The sequence below is a fragment of the Ursus americanus genome, chromosome 22 (assembly GCF_024610735.1).
Source record: "Ursus americanus isolate L20-20 chromosome 22, mUrsAme1.1.p, whole genome shotgun sequence".
Taxonomy (NCBI): domain Eukaryota; kingdom Metazoa; phylum Chordata; class Mammalia; order Carnivora; family Ursidae; genus Ursus; species Ursus americanus.
In genome coordinates this window covers 10,837,995-10,861,543 of record NC_142148.1, presented here as the reverse complement: position 1 = coordinate 10,861,543, position 23,549 = coordinate 10,837,995, and the positions used below count along the sequence as shown (strand labels likewise).

Genomic DNA, 23,549 nt, shown 5'->3' with positions numbered 1-23,549 from the left:
ATCTCAAGTGTCTCTCCTCCCAGGGAAAGGTGGGAGGAGAGGACATTTGAGGCCCCCCTGACTGGCAGGGGTGGGGAGAGAGTGCTGGTGCCACGGCGCCTCCACGGGTCACGTCTCCCAAAGGCAGGTCCCCTCCTCGGCATCTAGAAATCCACTGCTGGAGATTTTGGTCTCTCCGTTCGTGGCGGGACTCCGGGGCTTGCCGTGTCCCCATCCCCGCCGCGCCCAGGCCTCGTCCCACACAGACTGCACCCAGATTCTGCCTTGAGAGCCGGGACGAGGCTCCCAAAAGTGGAGCCCGCAGAGAAAACCTTGAGTAACAAGAGAATGACAAGGCTAGCCGTGAGATTCCCTCGCCTGATAGAAACACACACACACACACACACACACACACACAGCCGGTTCTCCTGACTCCAGGTGTCCCGAACATCACTCCTAGGAGAAGCGCAGAGACCGCGAGCCTCGGGTCACGACGTTCTCATCAGCCCGTCAGTACAGAACCCGGTTTTATGTGTGTTTCTGGGTAAAGACACCGTATTGAATTTGCACCGACGATTCATCCGCACGGAGCCAAGCCCCCCCGGCGTGGGGACTCACGCCGGACCGAGGCTGAGCTTGCATGCGCGTCGTCGCGAGGCCCATCCCGGCCTCCCTGCGCTTGGGAGCGCTACGCTAAGCTTTAGCGCTGCGGCTGGGGCCGTTTTAAATCTTGAAATCCGCCCCCAAATATTTGAAGAGAGCCGTGAAACTATTTCAGTACCAGTGTGTCCTACACCAAAGACGGAGGATCCATCAATCAACTGATGTTTAAGTCGGTGCCGGCGTTACGCATTTTATTGTCCATACATTTAAAATTATGTAATTGGAAAATGGAATGATCTGCCCAGGCCGGCACCCCTGAGAACCACCCGAGGACGGCCCTGGCCACAGGCCCTGCCGAGGAGCCCGTTCAGGGGAGGGTACGCAGCTGCGTGGGGCCTTCTGTGGCACCAGCTCTGACCCCGAACACACCCCAGGTTTGGGAATGGAACACCAGCTTCAGCCCCACCTGCCTGGGTCAGAAGATGCCAGATGGGGCTGGGTTCTTCCTTGGCCAGACGCAGAGCAGGTTATCTACCCCGATCCCCAACGTCCTCTTATAATCCCCCTCCCAGCCAGTGAGGGCCATTATTCTCCCCACTTGACAGATGAGAAGACAGAGGCCCAGAGGGAAGACCTTGCCCAGGATGCCGGCCCCGGCTGGCCGCCCCCAGAGACTCCGCCCCCTTGTAAGGCACCGGTAAAGCAGGGCTGCCGCCCCTCGCCCCTCGGTGAATAAACGCACCTGCAGCCGCTCCCGGAGGCCGAGAACCTGGTACTCCAGCTGCCGCAGCTGCGGCTGGGCGGGGTCCACGGACCTCAGTAAATCCAGGACCTCTCGCAGGGGCCTCTCGAGGGTCGCCTCAGGCCCATCCACTCTGTCCTCGGTTCCTCCTTCATCGTGCTCTTTCTGGCTACCCAGGGCTGTATGGTCGTGGAATGGGGAGCCCCGTGGCAGCTCGGGGTCCCCTATTCCCAAATTCCTCCAGCCAGGCTGCTCCGCAAAGGAGCCTCCCGCCAGGTGGGCCATCTCTGGCCGGAGGCCCAGGGGCTGGGCGTCCTCCTGGGCCTCCTCTTCAATGGAGGTGTTGGGGCCAATGGCCAAGGGCAGGAAGCCCACGTCTGAGGTGGATGCTGACGTGCTCGTCTCCGTGTCTCGGGGGTCCTCGGAGCTGAACGAGTCCATCTCGGGCAGCTCCTGACTCCGGCTCCGCAGCCCAGGGCCCCGAAGGTCGTTGTCAGATAGGTAGCTGAGGATGGAGGGGGCCCGCTGCGCGGGCTGCTGTAGGACAGACGGGGGCAGGGGACACAGCACCAGCCTCACTGCCACACCCGGGACGACAGCAGGGCCCCCAGCGGCGCTTCCCTCCCTAAACACGCTGCATACCCACCCTGTCGGCGTGACTGAGGCCCACCAGGGTGACCGGCGGTGCTGACAGGACCCGCAGCCTCTCCTCACTGATCCCCCATCGTCCCTCTAACTCACTCTTTTCCAGCCGCTGAGGCCACCGTGCTGTTTCTCAAGTCCTCCAGGCTCCTCGCCTTCCTGTCCCAGGGCCATTGCAGTGACCGTGTTCTCTTCCTGGAACATTCTTCCCCCTAGGTCTCTCGGCTCGTGCCCTTGCCCCCTCAGGCCCTCACTCAAATGGCACCTTCTCTGGGGACCTTCCCCTGCACACCCTATTTTAAGGAGCAGGTCCCACCTTGCCCCGGCAGTCCCCTCCCCCTTCCTGCTTATGCTCCCACGGTCCCTACCCCCTTGGGCAGGCGGTGCTCCCTGAGGGCACCGTCCTCACCTGGCCTAGAACAGAGCCTGGCACAGAGTTCTGAATGAGTGACGCGAATGGGCGAGCCCTTGCCCCCTCTGCTGCAGCCCTTCCCATCCCCTCAGGCAGACCCCTAATAACACTTGATGTTCCCACAGCACCACCTGTTCTCTCAGGCCTTCTTTCAAGCACTTCTCATTTATTAACTCGTTTAACCTTTGCAAGCTCCCACCGAGTGATGCTGTTGTTTTCAGTTCTCTGATACAGAAATTGACGGCCAGAGAGGTTGAGTGACTTGCCCAAGGTCACACAGCAGGGGAGAGGCATAAGCAGAATTTGACCCCCACTTGTGTGGCTACCAAGTCCATGCTCTGGGACAGATGTGATTTTTTTTTTTTTAATTCCGTTAAAAAAGTATGTCAGGCCAAAATATGGAAGAAGTTGACAACAATAGTTGGCACTAAGGAAAGAACCAGATCTCTCGAGGTCACGGGAAAGAGATGTTTTACTGTGCACTGCGTCAAGGTATTACGAGAAACAAATTAAATTTAATTTTAAAACAAATAAATTGGAGGCCAAGGCTATGGCGGGAGTGGTAGAACCATCCAGAGAACCCCAATTCCAGACATCCAGGAGAACCAGCCAAGCCCAGAACCAAGTCCAGAGGCCCCCAGAATGGAGGGTTGACAGTGAGGAAGAAAAAGTACTGAAAACCATGCAGGTTGACCCCAAAACAAGGGAGGCTGAGTCCAGAGCTTGCTACCCCCGGAGGCGCCAGGCTGCTCCGCCCAGCCCCGCATGCTGGCCCCTGGGGAGCTGCCGCAGTCTGCAACCCCAGCGTGACCGCAGCATCCCTGCCCCCCCTCACTCACCAGGTAATACCTCTCTCGGAAGCTGGGGGTGCTTGGGGGTGTCCAGTTGTACAAGGAGCCCTTCCTGCTGCCCATGGAGAACTTGCCTGTGGGGCTGGGTGACATCAGGAAGCTCTCAGTATCAAACGGGCTGGAAGAGAGAGCAGAAGGGCAGGGTGTCAGCAACACCTGGGAGGACACCAGAGCACAGACCAGACCCGGGGGACTTATAAGAGGGATGGAGGCTTGGTGGGGCCCTGGCCTGGGGTCACAGGCACAGCCTGGGGACTCTAGGTGCACATTCTCAACCCCCTTGGGAACTCAGACTTCCACCACCCTGAGTGCTCTGAGCCAGAGGGCAAGGGGCAGCCATCGGCCACCACTCATGTGAATGGGACCCCCTTTAGAGGTCCCCTCAGAAGCTCAGCAGAGGCACAATGGACACTGAGTTCTGCCATTTCCTGGGTCAACAATGTCACCACCCCTCTCGTCCTCATCTGTAAAGGGGTGCCATTATCTATCAAAGGACCTCTGTCGGTCCTGGTCACAGGTAAAGCTGGGACTCCAAAGGGAACGTGTGAAACACAGGGCAAGTGGAGCTCAGCTGGGCCCTCACTGAGCCTGCTTGGGGAGCCAGGTCTGGGCAACCTCCCCGCCCCACCGAAACCTGCTCGCTGTCCTTTGCACAAAGGCCTGGCTCTCGCTCCGCGGGGCCCAGACACTGCAGGCACCTCCTGGGAAGCCTCCCCTGCCTGCCTAGGGCAGCTGCAGGCCACGGGATGCCTGCGGCCTTGCATTTGCCTGGCCTCCAGCTGGACAGCACGGGGCTGCCCACCACCCTATAGACTTGAGGGGCCTCCCGGGGAAGAAGTGTGCTCAGCGCCCCCAGACAGATGAAGACACTGAGGCTGCAGGGACTCATTCGCTCCAATTCACCCAGCTCACTGGGGAGAGGGCAGCATCCAGTGACCCCGGGCTCCAACGCCCACCCCAGAAAGAAGAGACTGGCCCCAACCGGTCAGAGCAAGCACCAGAACAGAGGAAGCATGTGTCAGCCCTTAGGTCCTGCTGCCTTGGGGGGCAAAGAGAATTCTCTTGAAACAGGTTTCATTTGGAGGAAGAGCAAACTACAAAGCCTGCGGAGACCACTAGCATTCATGGAATGGCCCAAGAAGGTGATGAGTCAGCCGCCCCGGACGGGCGTCCCCCCTGGTCCCCTGCGATGCCTGATGGAGAGCCCCCCACCCCCGGGGAAGTGGTTGTTTTCACGAGTGTCCCCCATCCGTGGAGTCTGTGGTCCAGGGGGGCTAAGTGACTGCTCAGGCTGCACCTGCTGGACGGCAGGGGCCAGTGGGAAAGGAGGTGGTGGGAGCAGTAAGGAGACCCCTCCTGGGCAGAGGCCAGGCTCCTCCATGCACCCCAGCCCAGGAGGCCCCTGGTAAGGGCTCTGGCCGGCACGGGTCTTTAGTTGTGAGAAGGGAATTGGAACTCAGAGGGGCGGGGAAGGTGGGGTGGACAGAGGCCACAAAGAAGTCTGGGTTCCAGACTATCTGTGGGGCAGAAGGAGCGCGGGCGCGCTCACGAATGGGCGCTAGGGTGCGGTCAGACCACCAGGGGGAGCCAGGGAGGCCCCTCATCTCTCCACTCCAGGCGGGAGTCCTGTGGGTGGGAGTTTGGGGCTGGCCTTGGGCAGGGGCCTCAGAACCCCAGAAGGCGGTGGCCCCCACTCACTTCCACAGCACCTCCAGCTGCAGCTTGATGGTGCCCAGCTCTGTGATGTCCACCACGATCACCTGCGGCCTGGTCGTGAAGAAGTCAGTGATGTCGCACGTCACCGAGCCCACTGCCAGTGAACTCAGGCCCCTCAGCTCTGTCACCTGGGGGGTGGGAGTTGTGGATGGTGTCTGAGCTGAGCCCCTGCACACCCCGGCCCCGCCCCGCCCCCCAGGCCCCACCCACTTTGATCTCGAAGTTCTCGTGCAGGGTGGGGATGAAGGCCTTCTCCTCCTCCTCCCAGGTCTGGCTGTCGTCTGACTCGATCCGGCCCTTCAGCTTCCAGCGCTGGCGGCCCAGGCGCATGAGCACCTGTGGGCACGGCCCAACGAGGGCTAGGTCAGCTGCCCCAGGTAGGCACTCCCCCTTGCCACCTGCCTGGGGGCCCTCCCTGCTGGCCAGGGGCGGGTGGAGACAGAAACCCGGCTGGGACCCTGGTTCCCAGCAGCTCCCAACCCCCAAAGGCCTGGTGGGGGACCCTGAGGCCTGACAGTGGAGGTGGCCATACCTCATACTGGTCTCCGGGACAGAGGCGTGCGTAGCCCACCAAGCCTGGAACACAGAGACGGGCTCATCTCCTCTCTGGCCTGTTCTGCCCCTGCCCCATGGACCACAGGCCCTCACTGGGGGATCCCCTGCCCAAGAGGGGGTCCGCTTCAGGGAGGGATAAATCATCAGGATGGACAGTGGACAGGACTGGGCCCTCGTGTCCAACTCAGGGGACGGGACTCGGCTGAGGTCACAAGTCCCATGAGTGGAAACCCAAGGTTTTGCCGGGACCCCTGGGATCCTGACCAAACCCCCACCCTCAGCAGAAGTCCCGGGGCCCCCAAGAAGGCCTGGGGCCCCCCCCAAGCCGCCTTCTGCCCACCCGCTCTCAGCTCTGTTACCTTTCATCCTGATGTGGAACTCTCCCAGGTGAACCTCCAGGGCCCCCTCGATGAGCCACATGTCCTGCAAAGCCCCACACAAGGTGGCTCACCGCCCAGCCCCGGGCTAGGTGAGGTGGGGGGAGGGGGCATGCAGATCCTGCCAGCCAGAGGCCCGGGGGCAGAGAGGGATGCTTCCTCGGGTTCCAGCGCCCCCCCCCCCCGCCCCGCACAGGCTGCCCTCCGCGGCCCCCACTGCCCACCCACCTCGGTGCACTCCTGCAGGCTGCGGCCCAGCTCCTGCAGGCTCTCTCGGGAGGCGCGGCTGGGCGGGCACCTGGAGAAGGCTCTCTGCATGTTGGAGGCACCGTCCCGCAGGCGGCACTGGAGACAGTAACCCTCGAAGAGTTCCTCCACCTGCAGAGGCCGCACGTGCGTGCTGGTGGACACCGTCCGTGCCGAGGCTCAGGGCCCCGGGCCTGCCTGACATGCTCACCCCCACGAGCGGCCACACAGCCCTGCGCTACTGGGCTAGCGGTCCTGGGTCCCCATGAACGCGAGCCCGGGTCAGGGACCACATTGCTCATCCGCTCTGTATCCCCAGCGCCTGGCAGCAGCCGACACACAGCACGCGGTAAACACTAGTGAACTGCATGGGTGCACGCATCACTTCCCCTCTCCCTGCCCAACTTTTGGGCTGTAAAACAGGGGAGGTGGGTTTGTGACACCCTGCCCAGCCCCTGGGCCACCAGGAGAGCAAAGCGAGGTCGTGGAAGAGCTGGCAGAGTATAAAGCTTAAAGGACTTGCTCTGTGACCTTGGGCCCATCCTTGTCCCTCTCTGGGCCTCTACTCTCCCATCTCTGCAATGGGCTGGTTGGACTCTGCCTTCTCGCCCTATAAGATGGAGCATGAGGTCTTTCCATTTAAACCCCACACTCCTGGGGACCCCAGCGCCCCCTCCCCCGACTCCCACCTCAGGGCCGAGCCCCTGCAGTCCCTGCTCCTCCTCAGCCTCTCCCCTGCTAACCCACAGGCGCTCCAGCACGCCCCTGCCCTACCCGTGACCTCCGGGAGGCAGGCTGACCTTGCTGATGTGAAACTCCATCTTCCGGATGTGCCTTTCCACAGAGCGCGTTTGCTTCTCCCGGAAAAACAGAAGGTGCTTTAAAAGTAGCCTGGGCCACCCCCCAGCCCCCAGCCCCAGCCCCCTCCTCCAGGTCCTAACACACAGAACTTGGCTCGAAGCCGGGCCAGCCCCTCACCATCCTCAAGAAAGGCTCATCATTGAACGCATCATTGAACCTTTTCCCCCATTTGTAAAGTAGGGAGGAAACCCAGGTATCCCTCCTGCAGGATGGCCCGAGGGACGAAATGCGAGCAACGACATTGGTCCCTCTCCCAGCAGGGCCCAGCCCTGGCCCACTTACGGCTCTGCAGACAAAAAGTCACACTCACCTTGTCCAAGTCATAATAGAAAGCCTGTGAGGGAGAAGAAGGGGGGGAGGGACGGGGTATTAGGGCTCCAGGTGCTCCTCCGAGACCCATGAGGCTACATCCCAGGGGCACCTGAACTCAGGTGACAGAAAGCCAGCAGCCATGCCCTCCTGCGCGGCCTGCAGTCAGTGGCCTGGTCCAGAACCCCGGGGGAAGAGCGATACACACGTGCGCTCTGGGTTGAGGCCATTCTCAGCCTGACTCTGTTTCCCAGCTGTGTGTCCCAGGTCAGTTACCCCACATCTCTGAGCCTCTGTCTCCTTGTGTAAAATGGGGTGGCCATTGCACATACACCCGCCCCATAGGGTTGCCATGACAAGGACGAGGTAAGCCCTCAACAAAATGGGGACCGTTGCGGTCTGATTGTTTAAGGGGTGATTTTGGCCAGAAGAACTGAGGGAGGGTACCCCCACCCCAGGGAGGGGTTCAGGCTTGGGAAAATGCAGATCCAGACGGGTCCAGCCACGCCAGGGGCCAGGGGGCAGCCAACGAAAAGAACATATCAACTGGGCAGACCGTATGAAGGGCCAGAGAGTAACTACTTTTGGCCTTGGGGGCCGCGTGGTCTCTGCCGCGTGGTCTGCACGCAGCCACGCACAGCACGGCAGTGTCAGCCGCGGCTGCGTGCAGAGAAACTATTTCCAAACGGGCCGTCGGTTGCCCACGTAGCTTGAATCACCCTGCCTGACCCGGGAGGATTTTCCACGAAGTCAGAGATTCGCTAGAGAGAGAGCGGGACGTGCGACAGTGGTAAGTTGCAACTTCATCTTTCTAAGACGACTGTTGACCGAAACCTTCTGTCCGCGTTTGTGTGTTTATGTGACCAGGGAGAAAAATAGGGAAAGAGAAATGCTAGATTGTCCTCAGGGGTTAAATAGGGTGGGACACTGAAGACTGGGGAGGAGGGGGTGTCAAGCAAAAGGAAAGGTGGGTTAAATCCCCCCTAAAGTGTCTGTTTTCCCACATATGCATTTATAAGAAATTGTACGTGTGCACTTGTGAAATTAAGACTCCACGTAAGCTATAGAGAAATAAGAAAGTTCTCAAGCCTTTTCCTGGAAGGAAGAAAAACTGCACAGGAAGCTGAGAAGCGGCAGCATCCAGGGAGACAGGACCCCAGGTCCCCAGCGTGGCCACCCCTTCCCACACCTCCGCGTGCCCACCTATGAAATGGGAGCAGCTAGACCGCAGGAGCCTTCATACACTGGCCTACCGTACGGTTACTTCTAGAGCCAGAGTGGAGGTGAAGTGCTGGACCATGAGGGGGAGGGGGAGGGGGGGCAGGAGAGTAGGGGGAAGGAGGGTAGAAGTTTCTAACTGTCTGTGAGGTTAGATCTCTCAGGGGCTAAGTGAGGTGAGTTCATCCCAAAATAAAACAGTCCATTCCTTAGGCCTCTGAGCTCTGAGACTGAGATTTACACCCTTGATGTGGGCAGGGGTATGAGGGAGAGTCCATTTTTGCACCCCACCAAGGCTGCTTGGGTGGGAAGGGGCAGGGAGAGGTCTCACCAGCCTTGAATTCCTGCGGGTGTCCTTGTGGCGACCTGACAGGTAGTCCAGCTCGGCCTGCTGGACGCACAGATACTCCCTGCGAGGACAACGAGGAAGAGGAGTTTGCCAAGGAACAAGAAAAGGAAAAGAAACTGCCAGATGACCAGTGTTCTGGAGTGGAGGCAGCCACAGCTGCCAGCAGGAACGGCGGTGGTTCTCAGCGGGGTCAGCGGTCCTAGGGGCAGAGCCATTCCGCCCACTGGAAGCCTGGCCCCAGCTCGGTCAGGCTCCAGACCCCACATGCTGAGGGCACAATCTCTCCATTAATTCACCAAATAGCCGCACAAGCAGGTTTTACTGTTATTATACCCATTTTAGAGATGGGCAAACTGACCCTCAAAATTGGCAAGTAACTCCGCCCAGAGTCACAGCAGGGAAGAGGCCGAACCCAGATCTAAACCAGGCAGTCATCTCCATTCTCTTCGCCCCAGCCCATGCGGAGGTCAGCAAGAGCACGCCTCCCTCACCGACAAAGGCAGGCCATCCTGCTGTCTACATGTTTAGGACCAAAGACCAGAGAGGGGCTGGAAGACCCATCCTGGGAAGCACAGAGAATGCTGTGGGCCTGGAGGGGACCTTTCATGTTCTTTTCCAGCTAAAGCGCCTTAGACCTAAAACCTGAGGTCTGGACTTGGGGGCCAGGGTGAGGCCCCATCCTGCTTCATCACAGATTTACTGGACCGCCCCAGGAATGGGACTCACCCTCTCTGGGCCCACTTACACCACCATCTGCCAGGCCACTGCTCACTTAGGGGTTGGGCTCCCCGGGTAGAAGGGGATGCTGTTGAGTGAGCCCAGACAAGTCCCAAATGTGTGGTCCTTAGGACTCAGCAGAAGCAGTCCTGAGAGATGAGCCGCTTAAAGATAGGCTCAGGCACACACCCCAGCTCCCACTCCGCACCAGCACTGGGCCGGGCATGCAGTGTGCATCGTGGGCGGAGGGTGACAGATGCCCCCTGGGCAGGAGTCAGGACCTGGCAAGTGAGGGAGGTGACATTTACCCTTAACCCCAGGAGGAGGGGGGAACAGAGGGCAGGTGGGCACTGGCCCTGGAACCCCACTCCCTGCTTCCTGGCTGTGGGACCCTGGACAAGTTGCTTCCAACTTTGGGACTCAGTTTCCTCTCCTGAGGAGGGGAGGAGGTTAGGAGATTCTCTGGTAGCGTTCTTCAGGGGTTCAAGGACATGATGTGTACAAAGCCCCAAACGAGCCACAGCTGCTGCTGTTATTATTATTAATTAGTGAGGCACGAAGAGCAGGACAGGCATCCCAGCGGGAAGGAGTAGCGTTTGATTCAGAAACTGTGCATGTGTGCTGATCCAGGGATATGGGCGACTGGCAGCCTGCGGAGACTCCCCACCGCCCAGGAGCCGCTCAGGAGAGCCACGGCGCAGGCATATGGAGGGAGATGGCACATTCGGGGGAACCGGTGAGGATGGAGAGTGAATAATAGAAGAAAAGTCTAGAAAGGTTGAAGGTCAGAAAGGACCCTGAATGCCCTCCCAAGGGCAGTAGGGAGCCATGGGAGAGACTTGAGCAGAGCCGGGCGGCAGGTGGAGAAGGGGTGGGTGGGGGCGGGGCTGGGACAGCAGCAGGTGGCTGCTGGGAGCCAGAAGGACCCTGAACTGCGCGTCCAGGCTTGAGAGGCTACTGGTAGCAGCCCCTCCATGTGACTTGCTCTTGGGGCAACACTACGCTTAAGCCAGGGCCCTGACCTCTCCTGTGAATCTCAGGTTTGTGCCCCGACTACCTCCTTTCAAATCCCTCTTCACCCCCAGCCCCTCCCTCGGTAAATCCTCTCTGTTCCACCGTCAAAATGTATCCTGAAACTGACCCTGTGCCCTGACCGCCCAGCTGCCACCTGGCCAAGTCCACTATCGTCTCCCGCCTGGGCCCTTGCAGTCACCTTCTCACCGGCCTCCCCCCTCTTCTGCCCTGGCCCCCTGCAGTCCATTCTCCACATACAGCCAGAAGGATCTTATTAAAACCAAACTCAGATCACGTCCTTCCCCCACGTGGAATCCTCCGTGGCTCCCAGCCCTCCCCCAGAGTGAATGCTGTGTGCTCACAAGGCCCCACATGATCTGGTCCCCAACATCCCCCAGACCTCCTCACCCCTCCCTCCCTCTCTCAGCTCCCAAGCTGGCCTGCTCACTGAGCTCCTAATGTTCTAATCATGCTCCTGCCCCAGGGCCTTTGCACATGTGGCTTCCTTGGCCTAGAATGTTTTTTTCCATTATCTGGTGGGCTCACTCCTTCACCCCTTTAGATTTTTGCTCAAATGTCACCTCCTGAATGAGGACTTCTTTGAACCCCTTATTTAAAATCAGCCCCAAGCCTTCTTACCCTAATTTGTTTTCCTCCATGGTATTTGCCACCACCTGACTTACTCTGTATTTTGTTTATTGTCTGTCTGTCTCCCGTTAGGAAGCCCCATGGCAGCAGGGGTTTCTGTGTGTTGCTCACTCCCACGCCCTGTGCCTAGCGCTCCATAAGCCCTCAATCAAAAGATGTGGCGTGAGTGACTGAATCTTCTTGTCCCGGCCTCTGCCCAGCTAACCAGTCCAACTCTCCTTCACTCACATCCAGCCACCCTGGCCTCCTGTCCTACACACTTCTACCTCAGGGCCTTTGCCTGTGCTGTTCCCTCTGCCAGGGATGCTTATCTCCCAGAGGCCAACACAACCATCTGGATCTCCTCAGTGAGTCTCCCCGGTCACTCTGTCTGATAGGCCTTCCACATGCTGCCTCCCCATCACCTTCCTCACTGCACTCAGGGCTGCTGGGAGTTACGTTATTGATCGTGTCCCTCCCTCGTTGCTGTCTCCCGTCTACGCCATAAGCTCCATGAGACCAGGGTCCTCCAGCAGCCTGCACTGCGCCCCTAGAGCCCAAGGACAGGCCCGAGTGTGGAGCTGCGCCCAGGACACAAATAATAGGCAGGAGCTGGCTCCCTATGCGGCCTCTTACAGATAAGACGCAACCGCGTTCTTCAGGGAGGGGCCCGGAGGAGAAGCGAGTGAGGACAGAGAACACACATTTTAAGGGCAACAAACGGGGTCCTTACTTGAGGCCTCTCTTGAGGGCTTCAAAGATCTTCTTTACTTGCTGCGGCTTGGGGTCCGGGCAGACAGACCCCTTCCGCAGCGTGCCGTACATCTTGGAGGCTTTTGCAGGCATTCGAGACCTCACGGAGTTCCCGTGGATGGACTTCCTGTGAGAAGGGAGGAGGGTCAGAGCAGGGATCTTAGACAGAGCCCTCCCCGGAGGGCAGGCACTTTGGGATCAGAGGTCAAACCCCAGGCTGTCAGGAGGCCTGGCTGAGTCCCATCCCATCGCCACCAAGCTGTGTGGTCTCAGGAAAGACCCTCCGGGCCTCAGTTTCCTCATCTGCAAAATGAGGGCTTGCGTTTGAAGATAAAAAAAAGACAAAGAACCTGACCTGAGAAATTAACACAGTGAGAAATACATTCAGGCCGCCCAAAGGCCAATGCTTTCTGCTCAGTGTGCTCTGTCTACACAGGCAAACAAGTCAGGTGGCCAGATCATAGCCGGGCACCTGTTGGCTTTGTCTGCCCAGGATCCAGGCCCTTGCCTTTGGAAATACCACCTCTGCTGTCCTCTGGGGCACCTCCCTAACTCTGCTCTTTATACTGGTTTTAACTCATATAGTGGTTTGGAGGGAGTTAGCCTAACAAATCACCACACACACACACACACACACACACACACACACACACACACAGCTGCACACACATACACAGGCATTTGGAGGCAAACACATGTCCCAGGGCTGGGTTAGTCAACAGACTCCACTCCCCTGGCTCAGGGAGAGGCATGGGACACAAGTCTGGCCAGTAACCCTGCCTGGAGTTTGGTTCCAAAGTCACAGGCAAGAAAAGGTTTCTTTCTTCTGACATTGCTATTCAGGGGGCACAGACACCTGGAACTGCCAGCCATGTCCTTTGCATCATGTAGGGAGAATGAAACCAATGCAGGGAGAAGCGGGTGGAGGTGGGCCAAATCCACACGACTATGAGTTCCTGGATCCAGCTATGCCTGAAGCGAGACCTGCCCATGGAATTTCAGTTACGTGAGCCAGTTGGTTCTCTTTTTGCTTAAGCCTATTGGAGTTGGGGGCGCGGACTGAATGATCCTAAGACCTGGTATCTCCCGGCAGTGACAGCTGTGTCTCTCAGCCCTTGAGGGATACACCAGCGTTTCAGGATTGACTGCAGTAGTACAGGGTGCGGGTACCCTTGTCACAGTACAGGGCTGGTTTCACGGGCGTCGGAGCCCCTTCTAGAGTTCTACGATCCTATGCCTTGTCCACTATGTGCAAGTCCAGGGCGGCTGACACACTCACCACCAGGCGCGCTTCAGTCCATCCTCTAAAGGCTCAGCCTCTAAAGACACTGTTTTCCAGATGCCCCTACACCAGGTGCGGCTTCAGACTCCCTTCTCACGGAAGAAACAAGGGTGGAAACGACACTCAAACTAACATCTGGGTCAGTTTCTTAAAGGAGCGGCTAGCCTTTCTTTCCAACTTCCTCCCTCCCTGTCTTCCTCTCAGGTGCGCTAAGGAGCCAGCTTCAACCTGTGCTCTAAGGAGGGCTAAGGGGGGGGTGGGGGGGGAAGAGAGTGGTGTGGGGATGGGGGAGGAGAACAGGGAGAGAGAGAGAAATGTTGGGGGAGGGGGAGGAGAAAGAGAGAGAGAAAGGTGGGGGGGGAGCATGCACGAAAGTGGGAGGTGGGGAGGGGTGCAAGGAAGAATAATCAGTCTTATTTAAGTCCCTGTATTTGGGGGAGTTTCTTTGTCAAAGGAACTTCACCTCTACCATAATGCCATTACCCGAGCCTAGTTACTTCTCTGTTACATGGGAAACAGGAGACCCTGAATCAGAGAGGGGAGCTGCAGCTCAGACATCTGGCACAACGGAGGCAGTCGGTGCTTGGCAAGTGTTTGCCACTGTTAGAATCATCACATCCTATCCGTGTCATTCCCTGCACCCACAGCCTGGAAAACAGTAGTGCTCAGTCAATCCTGAGCTGAACGGAACGAGGGAAATACAGCGTGACGTGGGGACTAGAGAGCAGAGACGTCCGGGAACCCAAGGCACTCAGCTGGACCTCAAAGGAAGAACAGGACGAGGGGTCAGCCCCAGGAGGGTGTTCTGAGTCGGGGGACAGAGTGAGCCAGGGAGGAGAGGAGCCATCCAATCTGTGTGTGATGGTGGGAGCGCAGCAAGGAGCCAGAATTGATGGAAGCAGGGCAAGAAGATGCGGGTGAAGCCGGATATGGGGGTCCCCCCTGCCTGGGGGAACTTACGATGGGTAGACGGTCAGCTCCCCAGCCTCAAAGACCTCGAGGACGACAACGGGGGAGCATAATGATGGTGCACGGACAGAGGTGCGCTCTGAGTGTCCGCGGCTTCCCGTGCCTGCTAAGGGCTTTATATAAATACTGATTTTAACCCCGTTGCAAGCTAGGGAAACTGAGGCTCAGAGAAGTCACTTGCCCCGGACCATGTAGGTGGCAGAGCTGGGACCCAAACCCACACCTGGGCAGATTCCCAGCCCGGGAGGTGAAGCACCCATCTGGGAGCAGGTCCTCAGGGTCACCTGGAGGACCTAGGCTCAGGTCACTGAGCCCTCCTCCGACCACAGTTTTGGGGTCACCGGGTCTGGCCTGAGAATCTGCATTGCTAACACGTTCCTAGGTGCTGCCAATGCTGCTGGTCCAAGGACCACTGTCTGAGGGGATTCACTATCGGCTCCACTCGGGGGACACCCTCCTGCTGGAAACCCAGGTATGCCTCTCTCCCTGGGAGCCCTGTAGAGTTTCCTGCACTTTTTTGAGACCTCAGATCAAGGGTCCCGGACTCATGCATTCATTCAAACACTCACAGAGCAGGGCTTTCCTTGAGTCAGGCACTGTGATGGGAGCCAAGAGGCCCGGGTCCCACCCTCGAAGGCTCTCGGTCCACAGGAAGAGAGGAGGATTGTGGTCTGGAGAGCCAGGCAGGGGGCAAGCGGCACACGGCTCCAGCTCCCTCGGCAGGTCTGAGAGGAGCTCGCAGGCACCCCAGGAGGCTCAGCAGGCAGCCAGGCTATAGATCCAGCCCAGCCAGACACTGCACGGTCCACACACACGTGCGCACACGTGCACACGCACACGCGTGCACACACATACACCTGCTGCTGACTCCAGAGAGAGGAGCCGTCCCGGCCTCCCCTCTGGCTGCGCTCCCCCCCACCCGCGGTTGTGCAGCCACATCACAAACCAGCAGCTGGAAATAGAGATGCCAGGCCCTGCCTGAGCGCACTGACAACAGGGTCCCGGAGGATATTGCCGCAAAGACGGATCCGGGAGGATCGGGGGCCTCGCCAACCTGGGAGCCTATACTGTCTCGTGAGACACAAGCTCCTGGTCAGCCGCCCATGTTCCAATCCCAGCCCGAGGTCACCATTACCTAACATACTGGGGCCTCAGTTTCCCGATGTGTAAAAGGGGGTAAGAAGAGTGTGTACCCCATGGTACAGTCACGAGACAGTCCTTCATTCAACAGATATTCCCTGAGCACTGACTGCACACCAAACACCACTGTAGGGGCTGGAGGTAAAACAGTGACCAAAACAGACAAAACCCATGTCTGTGAGCTGCCAGGCCAGCTGGGCGGGGGACCATGGGACAGCCAGCGCAGGCTCTGGAGCTAGATGCCATGGTCTCTATGGTAACCCCACTTACAAGCTGTGTGACCTTGGCCAAATTATTGAACCTCTCTGTGCCTCAGTTTTCTCGTCTGTAAAATGGGCACCAGACAAAGGGTGGCTACGTGAGAGTCGCGTGAGTTAAGAAATGGAAAGGGCTTTGAGCGGTGCCCGGCAAAGGGTAAGCACTGTGTAAGTGTCCGAGTTAAGTAAGATAATGAACACCAGATGGTCCTTAGTGCTGAGGGCAAAAATAAAAGCAGGGTGATAAAATGACATGGGGGTGAACAGGGAAGGCCCCCCCAGTCAGCCCTGGGCACCAAGCCTGGTACACCCCCACTGCCCATCCCTTACCTGCTTTTGCTGTTATTCATACGTTACACGTCAAGTTACACTTTGGGAGGCCGCGAAGGGACTGTGCTCTCTCCGCCCTCACCCTGCCTGAGGCCACATCACCCACCTCTCGGAACAGGCCCTGCACAAAGCGGACATCTCCGGGCAGGCAGAGACGGCCGGTCTGCTGCCTTCAGGGAGGAGGGTTCCAGACAGGCGAGGGGCCCTGGCCGGCGGGCGGGCGGGAGGCAGACAGGGAGGCGGGGTTGGCAAGGAGCCCTGCTCACCTGCCAGCTCCCAGGGGTCCACGGTCCCCAGGAGGTAGGTGCCCTTGGCCGGGCCCCGCTTCCATCTACCTGGCTCCCGGGGAGGCTCTGAGTTCAGGGCTCTTGTCTGAGGTTCCGCAGGGCGGGCGCGGTGGCTGCTCTGAGTGCTGGACGCCTGTGCCTCCTTCGGGTGGCGAAATCAGGCTGCGTGTCTGGCCTGGTGACCCAGCTGCCGGGGGAGGGAGCAGCCTCTGGGGGCGGATGCTTTACCAGCTCGGGGAGGACTCAGTCCATATGAAACAGCCTCTGGCATCCCAGACAAGCTTCCAGACAGGCACGTGCCACCCAGTGGCCGCCGCCCTCACGTGAGGCCACCGGGACTGTCCCTCTGCCTGGGGTCGTCGACACGCACTTCGGTGCACAGCTGCTGCAGGTGTGGGAACTGGAGGCAGGCGGGCCTGGGAGCGGCCACGGGGCAATTATAGGACCAACCGCACACGTCTCAGACCAGGACCCAGGGCGCTGGCGGTGTAAGCTAACCTCTTCTCCCGCGTCTGGTGGCACTGGGTGGGTAGAGGGGGTGAGTAACATGCACAGGGCACACACAACGGTCAAGCCTCACGAGGGCTAGCCTGTCCTTACACAAGCCTCTGAGGTGTCGCCCTCTCTACAGTCAAGGAAACAGGGGTTCAGTGACTGCCTCTGGCCGCAGAGTCTGCACCCCTCACCGCTCCTCTTTCTCCAGCCTCCTTGCCTCGAAAATCAAAGGCTATAGCTCAGTTTTCACCCCCACATGCCCCAGCCATCCCAACAGCGGGATGCCCAAGGTGGCCAGGACAGTGGCTCCTAGCTCAGAGGGGTGCCCTCCTGACGGCCTGGGGGAGAGCTGACCTGGCTGGGGAGTGGCAGGAGGGGGTTAAGAGCAGCCATGCCTGTGAATTGGGGCAGAATGGGACAGCATCAGGGCCTGGCCCCCTTCTTCCTCTCCCCACCTTATTACATATGGCCTTATGTTATAATATATAATATACGTAGTAGATACGGCCTTGTAATAGCCATCATTCACACCTTAGTGTAAAATTTCCCCACCAGATAGATCACTTCCTCAAGTGAATTCTTTGGTTATGGAATAAAAAGCCACGGCCAGAGTCAAAGGGGTTTCAGGTGCCAGGACAGGGGCGAGGGTTGGGGACAAAAAAGGCATCCACGAGCCTCGATCTCCTGCTCTCCTATCTGAGGTTATTTTTGCCTGCCTGCCTCGGCAATGTGGCTGTGCTGCAGCCTGGTTGGATTACCTGAGAAATAAGGCCAGAAGGTGAGGTCTGAAACCCAATCTAGGCCATCCAGGCGCAGAGCCAAGGGTCCAGACTCCTGGGAGTTGGACAGAGACAGGAAGTTAAAAACTTCCCTGTGCTGCTTCCCTGTCCTCATGGGCAGCTTCTTCCTCACCCATGGGCAAGGGGGCCGAAGAGACTGAGGCCAGATGGTGGTCACTCAGGGACCTCAGAACCCACCCAGGCTGGGAGTTTTCCGGAATTCCCTGAGTGGGGGATCCTCCAGGAGAAGGAGCCCCCAGGAGAGGTCTGGCCATCAGGGTCACCTTTCTCGAACCAGGACGCAGGCCTTGCAGGACGTGATCTTGTCCTTGCTGATGGCCAATGAGCCTTCATGGGACAGGGTCAGATCCCCTCTGTCCTCTTCCCACTCAGAGTGCTGACCCCAGAAATCCCAGAGTGGGGCAGCAAGAGATCAGGGACCCACCTTGGGACATTATCTGGGCAGAGCTCCTGACTGGGGCCTGCTGGAACATTCCCATGGATGCAAGGAAATCCAGAGGCCCCCAAAGGCCTGGCAGGGGGAGAGCTGCAGGCAGGACCAGGCAAGAATTCATAAGACCCAGTGCAAAAGAAAAGCGGGGCCCCTTTTGCAAAACGTATTAAGGATTTCAAGGAGGTAAGAACAGAGCGTTTCATCTGAGTTCGGGGCCCTGGTGAGCACACACGTGGCACACTCATGCAGCCGGCCTGGGCCGCAGTGTCTGTGGAACCCCACCACCGCCGCCCACCACTGCCAGACCACACGAACAAAGTCCCCAGGGTGCCTCTGTGTGAATTAGAGAAAGGTCCCCGCCAGGTGGACCAGCTGCATGCCAGAGCCCAGAGCTTGGGAGGGTTGCATGGCTGGATGTCCTCTTGCCTGGGTGACCCGCACAAGTGTCCTTAGCAGCCCTGATTACAGACCCCATGGGATGGGGGCCCTGAAGAAGCCCAGCAGAGGCAGCTGGGGAGTGGTTCCATCAAGGAACATCATCATTCCCCGGCCAGTTTACTTAGCCCCTCCCAGCAGCACTTATGGAGTGCCTACTGTATGCCTTCCTCACAATGGCATCCACACTTTCTCCTCTTGGAGGCTGGGAGTGGGGGGAAACTGGGCACTCACTCCCTCTGGGAATTTCCGTTTCCGGTGCTTCAGCCCCTTCAGAGGTTCCCCTTGCACTGAAGATGTCCTCACCGTCTCCCGCAAAGCCCTGCAGTTCCCTCTCTCACTTCTATCCCTCAAGACAGCCACACACCCCCTTTCTGCACTGCAAAGCTCATCCCCACCTCAGGACCTTTGCACTGGCTGCCTTCTCCACCTGGAAGACTTCCCCAGCACTGCCCGCTTTCTGCACGAAATAGGCAACTTTTCTCTCTGGCCTTAAATGTGCCGCTTCCCCACTGAGGTCCTCCTCTGAGACCCCTGCTGCCCTCGCACAGCCCCGTTTTAATTCTCTCACAGCACTTGCCACTGGCTGAATCCATCTTGATTACAGTTGGCTTCTTGTTCGCTGCCCTGACAGGAGGCAGGGCCTGGGTCTGTCCCCAGAGCCTGGGACTGGGCCTGGGCCAAGTAGGTGCTCCTTAAATATTTGTGGAATGAATTAGGGATTCCTAAGGGTGCGTCCAACTGGGACACTCCATAATTGCAGCCCTGAGATGCCACTCCTCCCAGGCACATGCTGGAAATAAGCAGCCAAGAGACAAGAGGGCAAGCCGGGAGGGACTGACCTCAGGGACCAGGCATCATTGGAGGTCAAGCGTGCAGCTGTGGGACCCCAGGGAGGAGCCGTAGGACGGCCTGGTCTGGGGCTCAGGTGGTCCACCCCAGGATATGGCAGTGAAACCAAGGCCCAAAGGAGATTAAGCAGCAACTGGCCAGGTAAACAGGGATGGGAAGAGAGGCCCAGGTGGAGGGCACTGCCTGCACTAAGGCCTGGAGGGGAGAGAGGTCCATACGGCAAAAGCAGAGGATGAGAAAGGAGGCTGGCCTGGGGCGCCTGGGTGGCAGAGGGTTAAGTGTCTGCCTTTGGCTCAGATCGTGATCCCGGGGTCCTGGGATCGAGCCCCACATTGGGCTCTCTGCTCAGCAGGGAGCCTGCTTCTCCCTCTCTCTCTGCCTGCTGCTCCCCCTGCTTGTGCTCTGTCAAATGAAAAAAAAAAAAAAAAGGCTAGCCAGCCAGATCACAGGGAGCTATTTGTTAGGCCGTGTGAGGGGACTGGATTGTATTCCAGGTGAATGGGAACCTGTGCGGACTTCAGGCAGGAGAGGGCTATGGTGAGATCTGGTTGTTGACTGACTCACTGACCAACCAGGCTTGGAGCCCTGCTTGGCTGGGATTCCTGCCTGTCTACCACATTGGCTCGGACAGGCAGGTGTGTGGGCCCCTCAGAATGCCTGAAGGACTGCCCCACCCCCTAAGCCTACTAGCAGGACCAGGCGGTGGCCCCCAGGAGTGGAGACGACCCTCCCTCCTGGGGGTTACCTGCAGCTGGAGGAAACACATGGAGCAGCCATGAACTCGTGTCTAGAGGGTCTGCACTGACCCCAGGCCCAGCTCTGCAGAGGCTGCTGCGCCTCCCTTGACGATTTCCCACAAGCACCTGCCGAGCGCCAGCCTGTGCTGGCTGCTTGCTATGTGTCACCTCATTGTATTCTCCTGACAGCTCTGTGGGGGAGGGACACTCATGATCCCCATTTCACAGATGAGGAAACCGAGACTCGGAGGTGAAGTCACTGGCCCCAGGTCACAGAGCTGGGATAGGTGGCCCCACGTCCCACTCTGTCAAACAGGAAGAACATTCCATCCTAACCCCACCCCAGGAGGCTAAGTTCCAGGGCTGAACCTGCCTTGCTGTGTGACCTTGGGGAGCAGCTCCACTTCTCTGAGGGTCTGATAAGCTCAGGCCGATCGGACTTGCAGGACCAACTGAGATGATACCCGTTCGGGTCTCAAGGAAATTACAGGTTTCTCCCCGCACCCAGTGTCGCACGCGTACGCACGCACGCACGCACACGCTTGCACGCACGCACACGCTTGTACGCCTGCCCACGCACGCATGCGCACACACTGTGCTGGGCTGCAGACTTCGCTTGAGGGCGAGCCTCCGGGTCCCAGGCGGCGGAAGACGGACCAGCCCCGAACCGTCCGCCGGGCAGAACTTACGTGAGCCTCCGGCTCTGCGCGCTGCTGAAGCCGGCGAAGGAGGCGCTCCGGCCCACGACCCCCACGGCCCCCGCGTCCCCGGAGGACAGGAACCGCAGCCTCACCGACATGGCCGTCACCTATGCGGGGAGAGGACAGGAGAGTCAGCCTGGTGAGTGCTGACCGCGGCCGGGTCCCCTCCACCAGGGCCCCCAAGGTCCTGTCTCCAGCCGACAGGTGAGAGAAGTGAGGCTCAGTGAGGTTAGGGAACCTGCCTGGGGCTAGTGGCAGGAGCGAGATTCGAACCGAGGTCTCTGTACTGTGCGCTCTGGTTCTTAATGCCTGAGCAATACTGAGCTCTCCCGCAGGGGGGAGTCCGCTCCTCCTGAAACCAGACCTGCTGACCTCCTCTCAGTTAACTCTCCTCTCTGCCCGGAACCCTCACCCCCCTCCATAAACCCTCCCTGAGCACTGTGTGCCAGACAGGGTGCTGGAGACATGCACTGAGCAAGACAGGCAAAGCCCTTGCTCTGCGGGGCTCCCAGTCTGGCAGGGAGGCTGATGAGCTACCAGTTACAGTAGGAAGTCTCTAGCAAAGTGACAGGGGAGCCCCGGTGGTACCTGACCTTGCTTTAGAGGAGGCGACCGAGTACTGAGAAGGAAAGGCTGAGGAGGGGAGACAAAGGAGAGGGGAAGGAAGAGTATCTGAGGCAGAGGTAACAGCATGGGCAAAGGCCTGGGGGTGCAGAGGACATGGTGTCATCCAGAAACAGAAAGCAGTGTAGTGGGTTGGAGTGTGACTCCAGGTGAAGCTGGAGAAGCCAGCAGAGTGCAGGTCTTGGGGGGGGCCTTGGTAACCCCAGGGAGGGGTTTGGCCTTGCAATTAGGCCGGGGTGACTGGGAGCCTCGAGAGGGTTTGAGCAGGAGTTGATAAAGCCCAACTCCACGGAGGCCAGCCTGCTGGCATCCCAGGCCTCCAGAATCCCCGACTCCATTGCCCTGTCCCCGACCCAGGCTGCAGTGAGGCCAGCCTAGAACCCTGGCTGTCTTTTCTTTTTTCCGAACCACCTCTGTATTGGAAAAATGCCATCACATCCCTTGGGAATACTGCCCAGTGTCTTCCAGCAGCAATGAGCGGAAGGTTCTCCGTATCTAACCTAAATCTCTGCAGCTAGAGTTTCATACCCTGTTCCTCAGCCAGGGTGAAGTCAGTCCCAGGATTCCAGGGACCCTGCCACCCAAGCCACACCTATAAACGGCACCACCTCCCTCCTATCCCTGCGTCCCCTCGTCCCCTCTCCCGCCAGCTGAGTCCAGTGTCCACGCCTTGGCTCATACTGGGGCCTCTCCCCCTGGAATAACGTTCTCTTTTGAGCCACATCTGTCCAGTGTCCCGTCCCGCATTTTGCATGTGGTCAGCCCCCAGGCAGCCCCCACAAGCCTTCTCCTCCCCCCATACGTCCCCCACCCACCCCGCATGTGCTGTACCTAGGCGAGCACTGGAAACAAACCAACAAACAAAAACCAGACCTGGGCTCAAATCCAGCTGTGCCATTCACTGGCTCTGGGCCTCAGTGGTCACAGCTGCAAAATGGAAAGTCAGAGAAGGACCCAGGAGACAAGGCAAAGGGGACGCTCAGGAAGAGTTGGTTGTCTCAGTGCAGTTGGCTGACTGAGGCTGCAGTCCCAGAGGTGACGACAGAGGCAAAGGAGCCTGACGGGGTGGGGGAGCTGGTGAGTGTTTGCGGAGCACCCACTGTGTGGCAAGCCCCCGCGCCAGGGACCCTCACGTGCTGTATGTGGGCCTATGAACACCAGCCCTGGTGGGAGCCATTATCTAATGAGTGCTCGTTATGAAGCCGACCCGGCACGAAATGCCTTACGGAAATTATCTTATTAAATCTCCACAAGCCCTGAGGCATAGAAGCTATTGCTGACCTACACGGACAGATGAGAAACTGAGGCCCAAAGAGGGGACGAGACTGGCCCAGGAAGCCAGCGTGGAAGCGGTGGAGACACGTTTGAAGCTGAATGTGATGGCTTGCAGACACCAGCGCTCCTTCCTGTGGGTGGTCAGGCGTCACCTCTCTGAGAGATGCCCCAGTCCCACAAGGAGGTCCCACTGTCCCCACCTGGTCTGGGCTGCTGCCAGCCTGGACCAGCTCTCAGGAAGCCATTATTACGTTCTCTGGAATTTTGGTAGGAATATTTGCACCCTGGATGTTGGCAGGTGCTACAGATTTGGTTTTTGGGTGCCCCCCCCGCAGGTTATTAAACATTTATCAGAACACCATTGCCCCACCACTATCAGTGTGAGCTCAGGGTGGCACTAGGAACCTTCTCAAACTCTTGAGAGCCCCCAGCCAAGCTGAGCAAGGGAACGACGGGGAAGCAGGGAGGGAAATCACCAAGGTCAGTGGCTGGCTGGGGGGTGGGGGGCTGGAACACCCTTCCCCAACCCTCCCTGTCCACTAGTTACAGTGGACTGTGAATGGTGACTTCTCTGTCTCCCCCGGGGAGATCGACTTGCAGGTGGGACTGGAGTGTTCCCTGGTGCCTGGAAGATTCACAGCACATCCTTATGGGCCCAGAGAACAAGGCCTAACAGGCTGGGGCTGCTGTCCCCACTGCACCAGGCTGTGCAGCCCCCTGATGCCGGATAAATGGAAGAATAAGGATAAGAATTTCCACTAAGTGCTAGACTTCAAGGCAGGGACTGACAAACATTTTTTGTAAAGGACCAGATACTAAAGTTTTTGGCTTTGCAGGCCATATTCTCTTTGTCACAAGTCTTCAGCTCTCTTGTTCTGGCGCAAAAGCAAAAGCAGCCACAGACATTATGTAAACGACGAGCATGGCTGTGTTCTCGTGAAACAGTGCTTAGAAAAGCTGC

General features: G+C 58.6%; 1 protein-coding gene across 4 annotated transcripts in view; it reads right to left on the bottom strand.

Annotated features, from left to right (window-relative positions):
• RIPOR3 (RIPOR family member 3) overlaps nt 1-23,549 on the bottom strand; it is a 74,199-nt gene that overhangs the window by 9,273 nt on the left and 41,377 nt on the right. For 2 of the 4 annotated variants that reach the window (XM_087853505.1, XM_045771539.2), the window contains 12 exons: nt 20,678-20,796; nt 11,952-12,098; nt 8,843-8,921; nt 7,295-7,318; nt 6,924-6,977; nt 6,106-6,255; nt 5,860-5,923; nt 5,478-5,521; nt 5,156-5,281; nt 4,928-5,073; nt 3,218-3,347; nt 1,325-1,861 (listed from right to left, as the gene is read on the bottom strand). In XM_087853505.1, coding sequence (XP_087709631.1) covers nt 1,325-1,861; nt 3,218-3,347; nt 4,928-5,073; nt 5,156-5,281; nt 5,478-5,521; nt 5,860-5,923; nt 6,106-6,255; nt 6,924-6,977; nt 7,295-7,318; nt 8,843-8,921; nt 11,952-12,098; nt 20,678-20,787 — 1,611 coding nt within the window. In that variant the 5' untranslated portion in view covers nt 20,788-20,796. The remainder of the gene's footprint in view (nt 1-1,324; nt 1,862-3,217; nt 3,348-4,927; nt 5,074-5,155; nt 5,282-5,477; nt 5,522-5,859; nt 5,924-6,105; nt 6,256-6,923; nt 6,978-7,294; nt 7,319-8,842; nt 8,922-11,951; nt 12,099-20,677; nt 20,797-23,549) is intronic. The other 2 variants (XM_087853504.1, XM_087853506.1) reach the window with 2 other exon arrangements.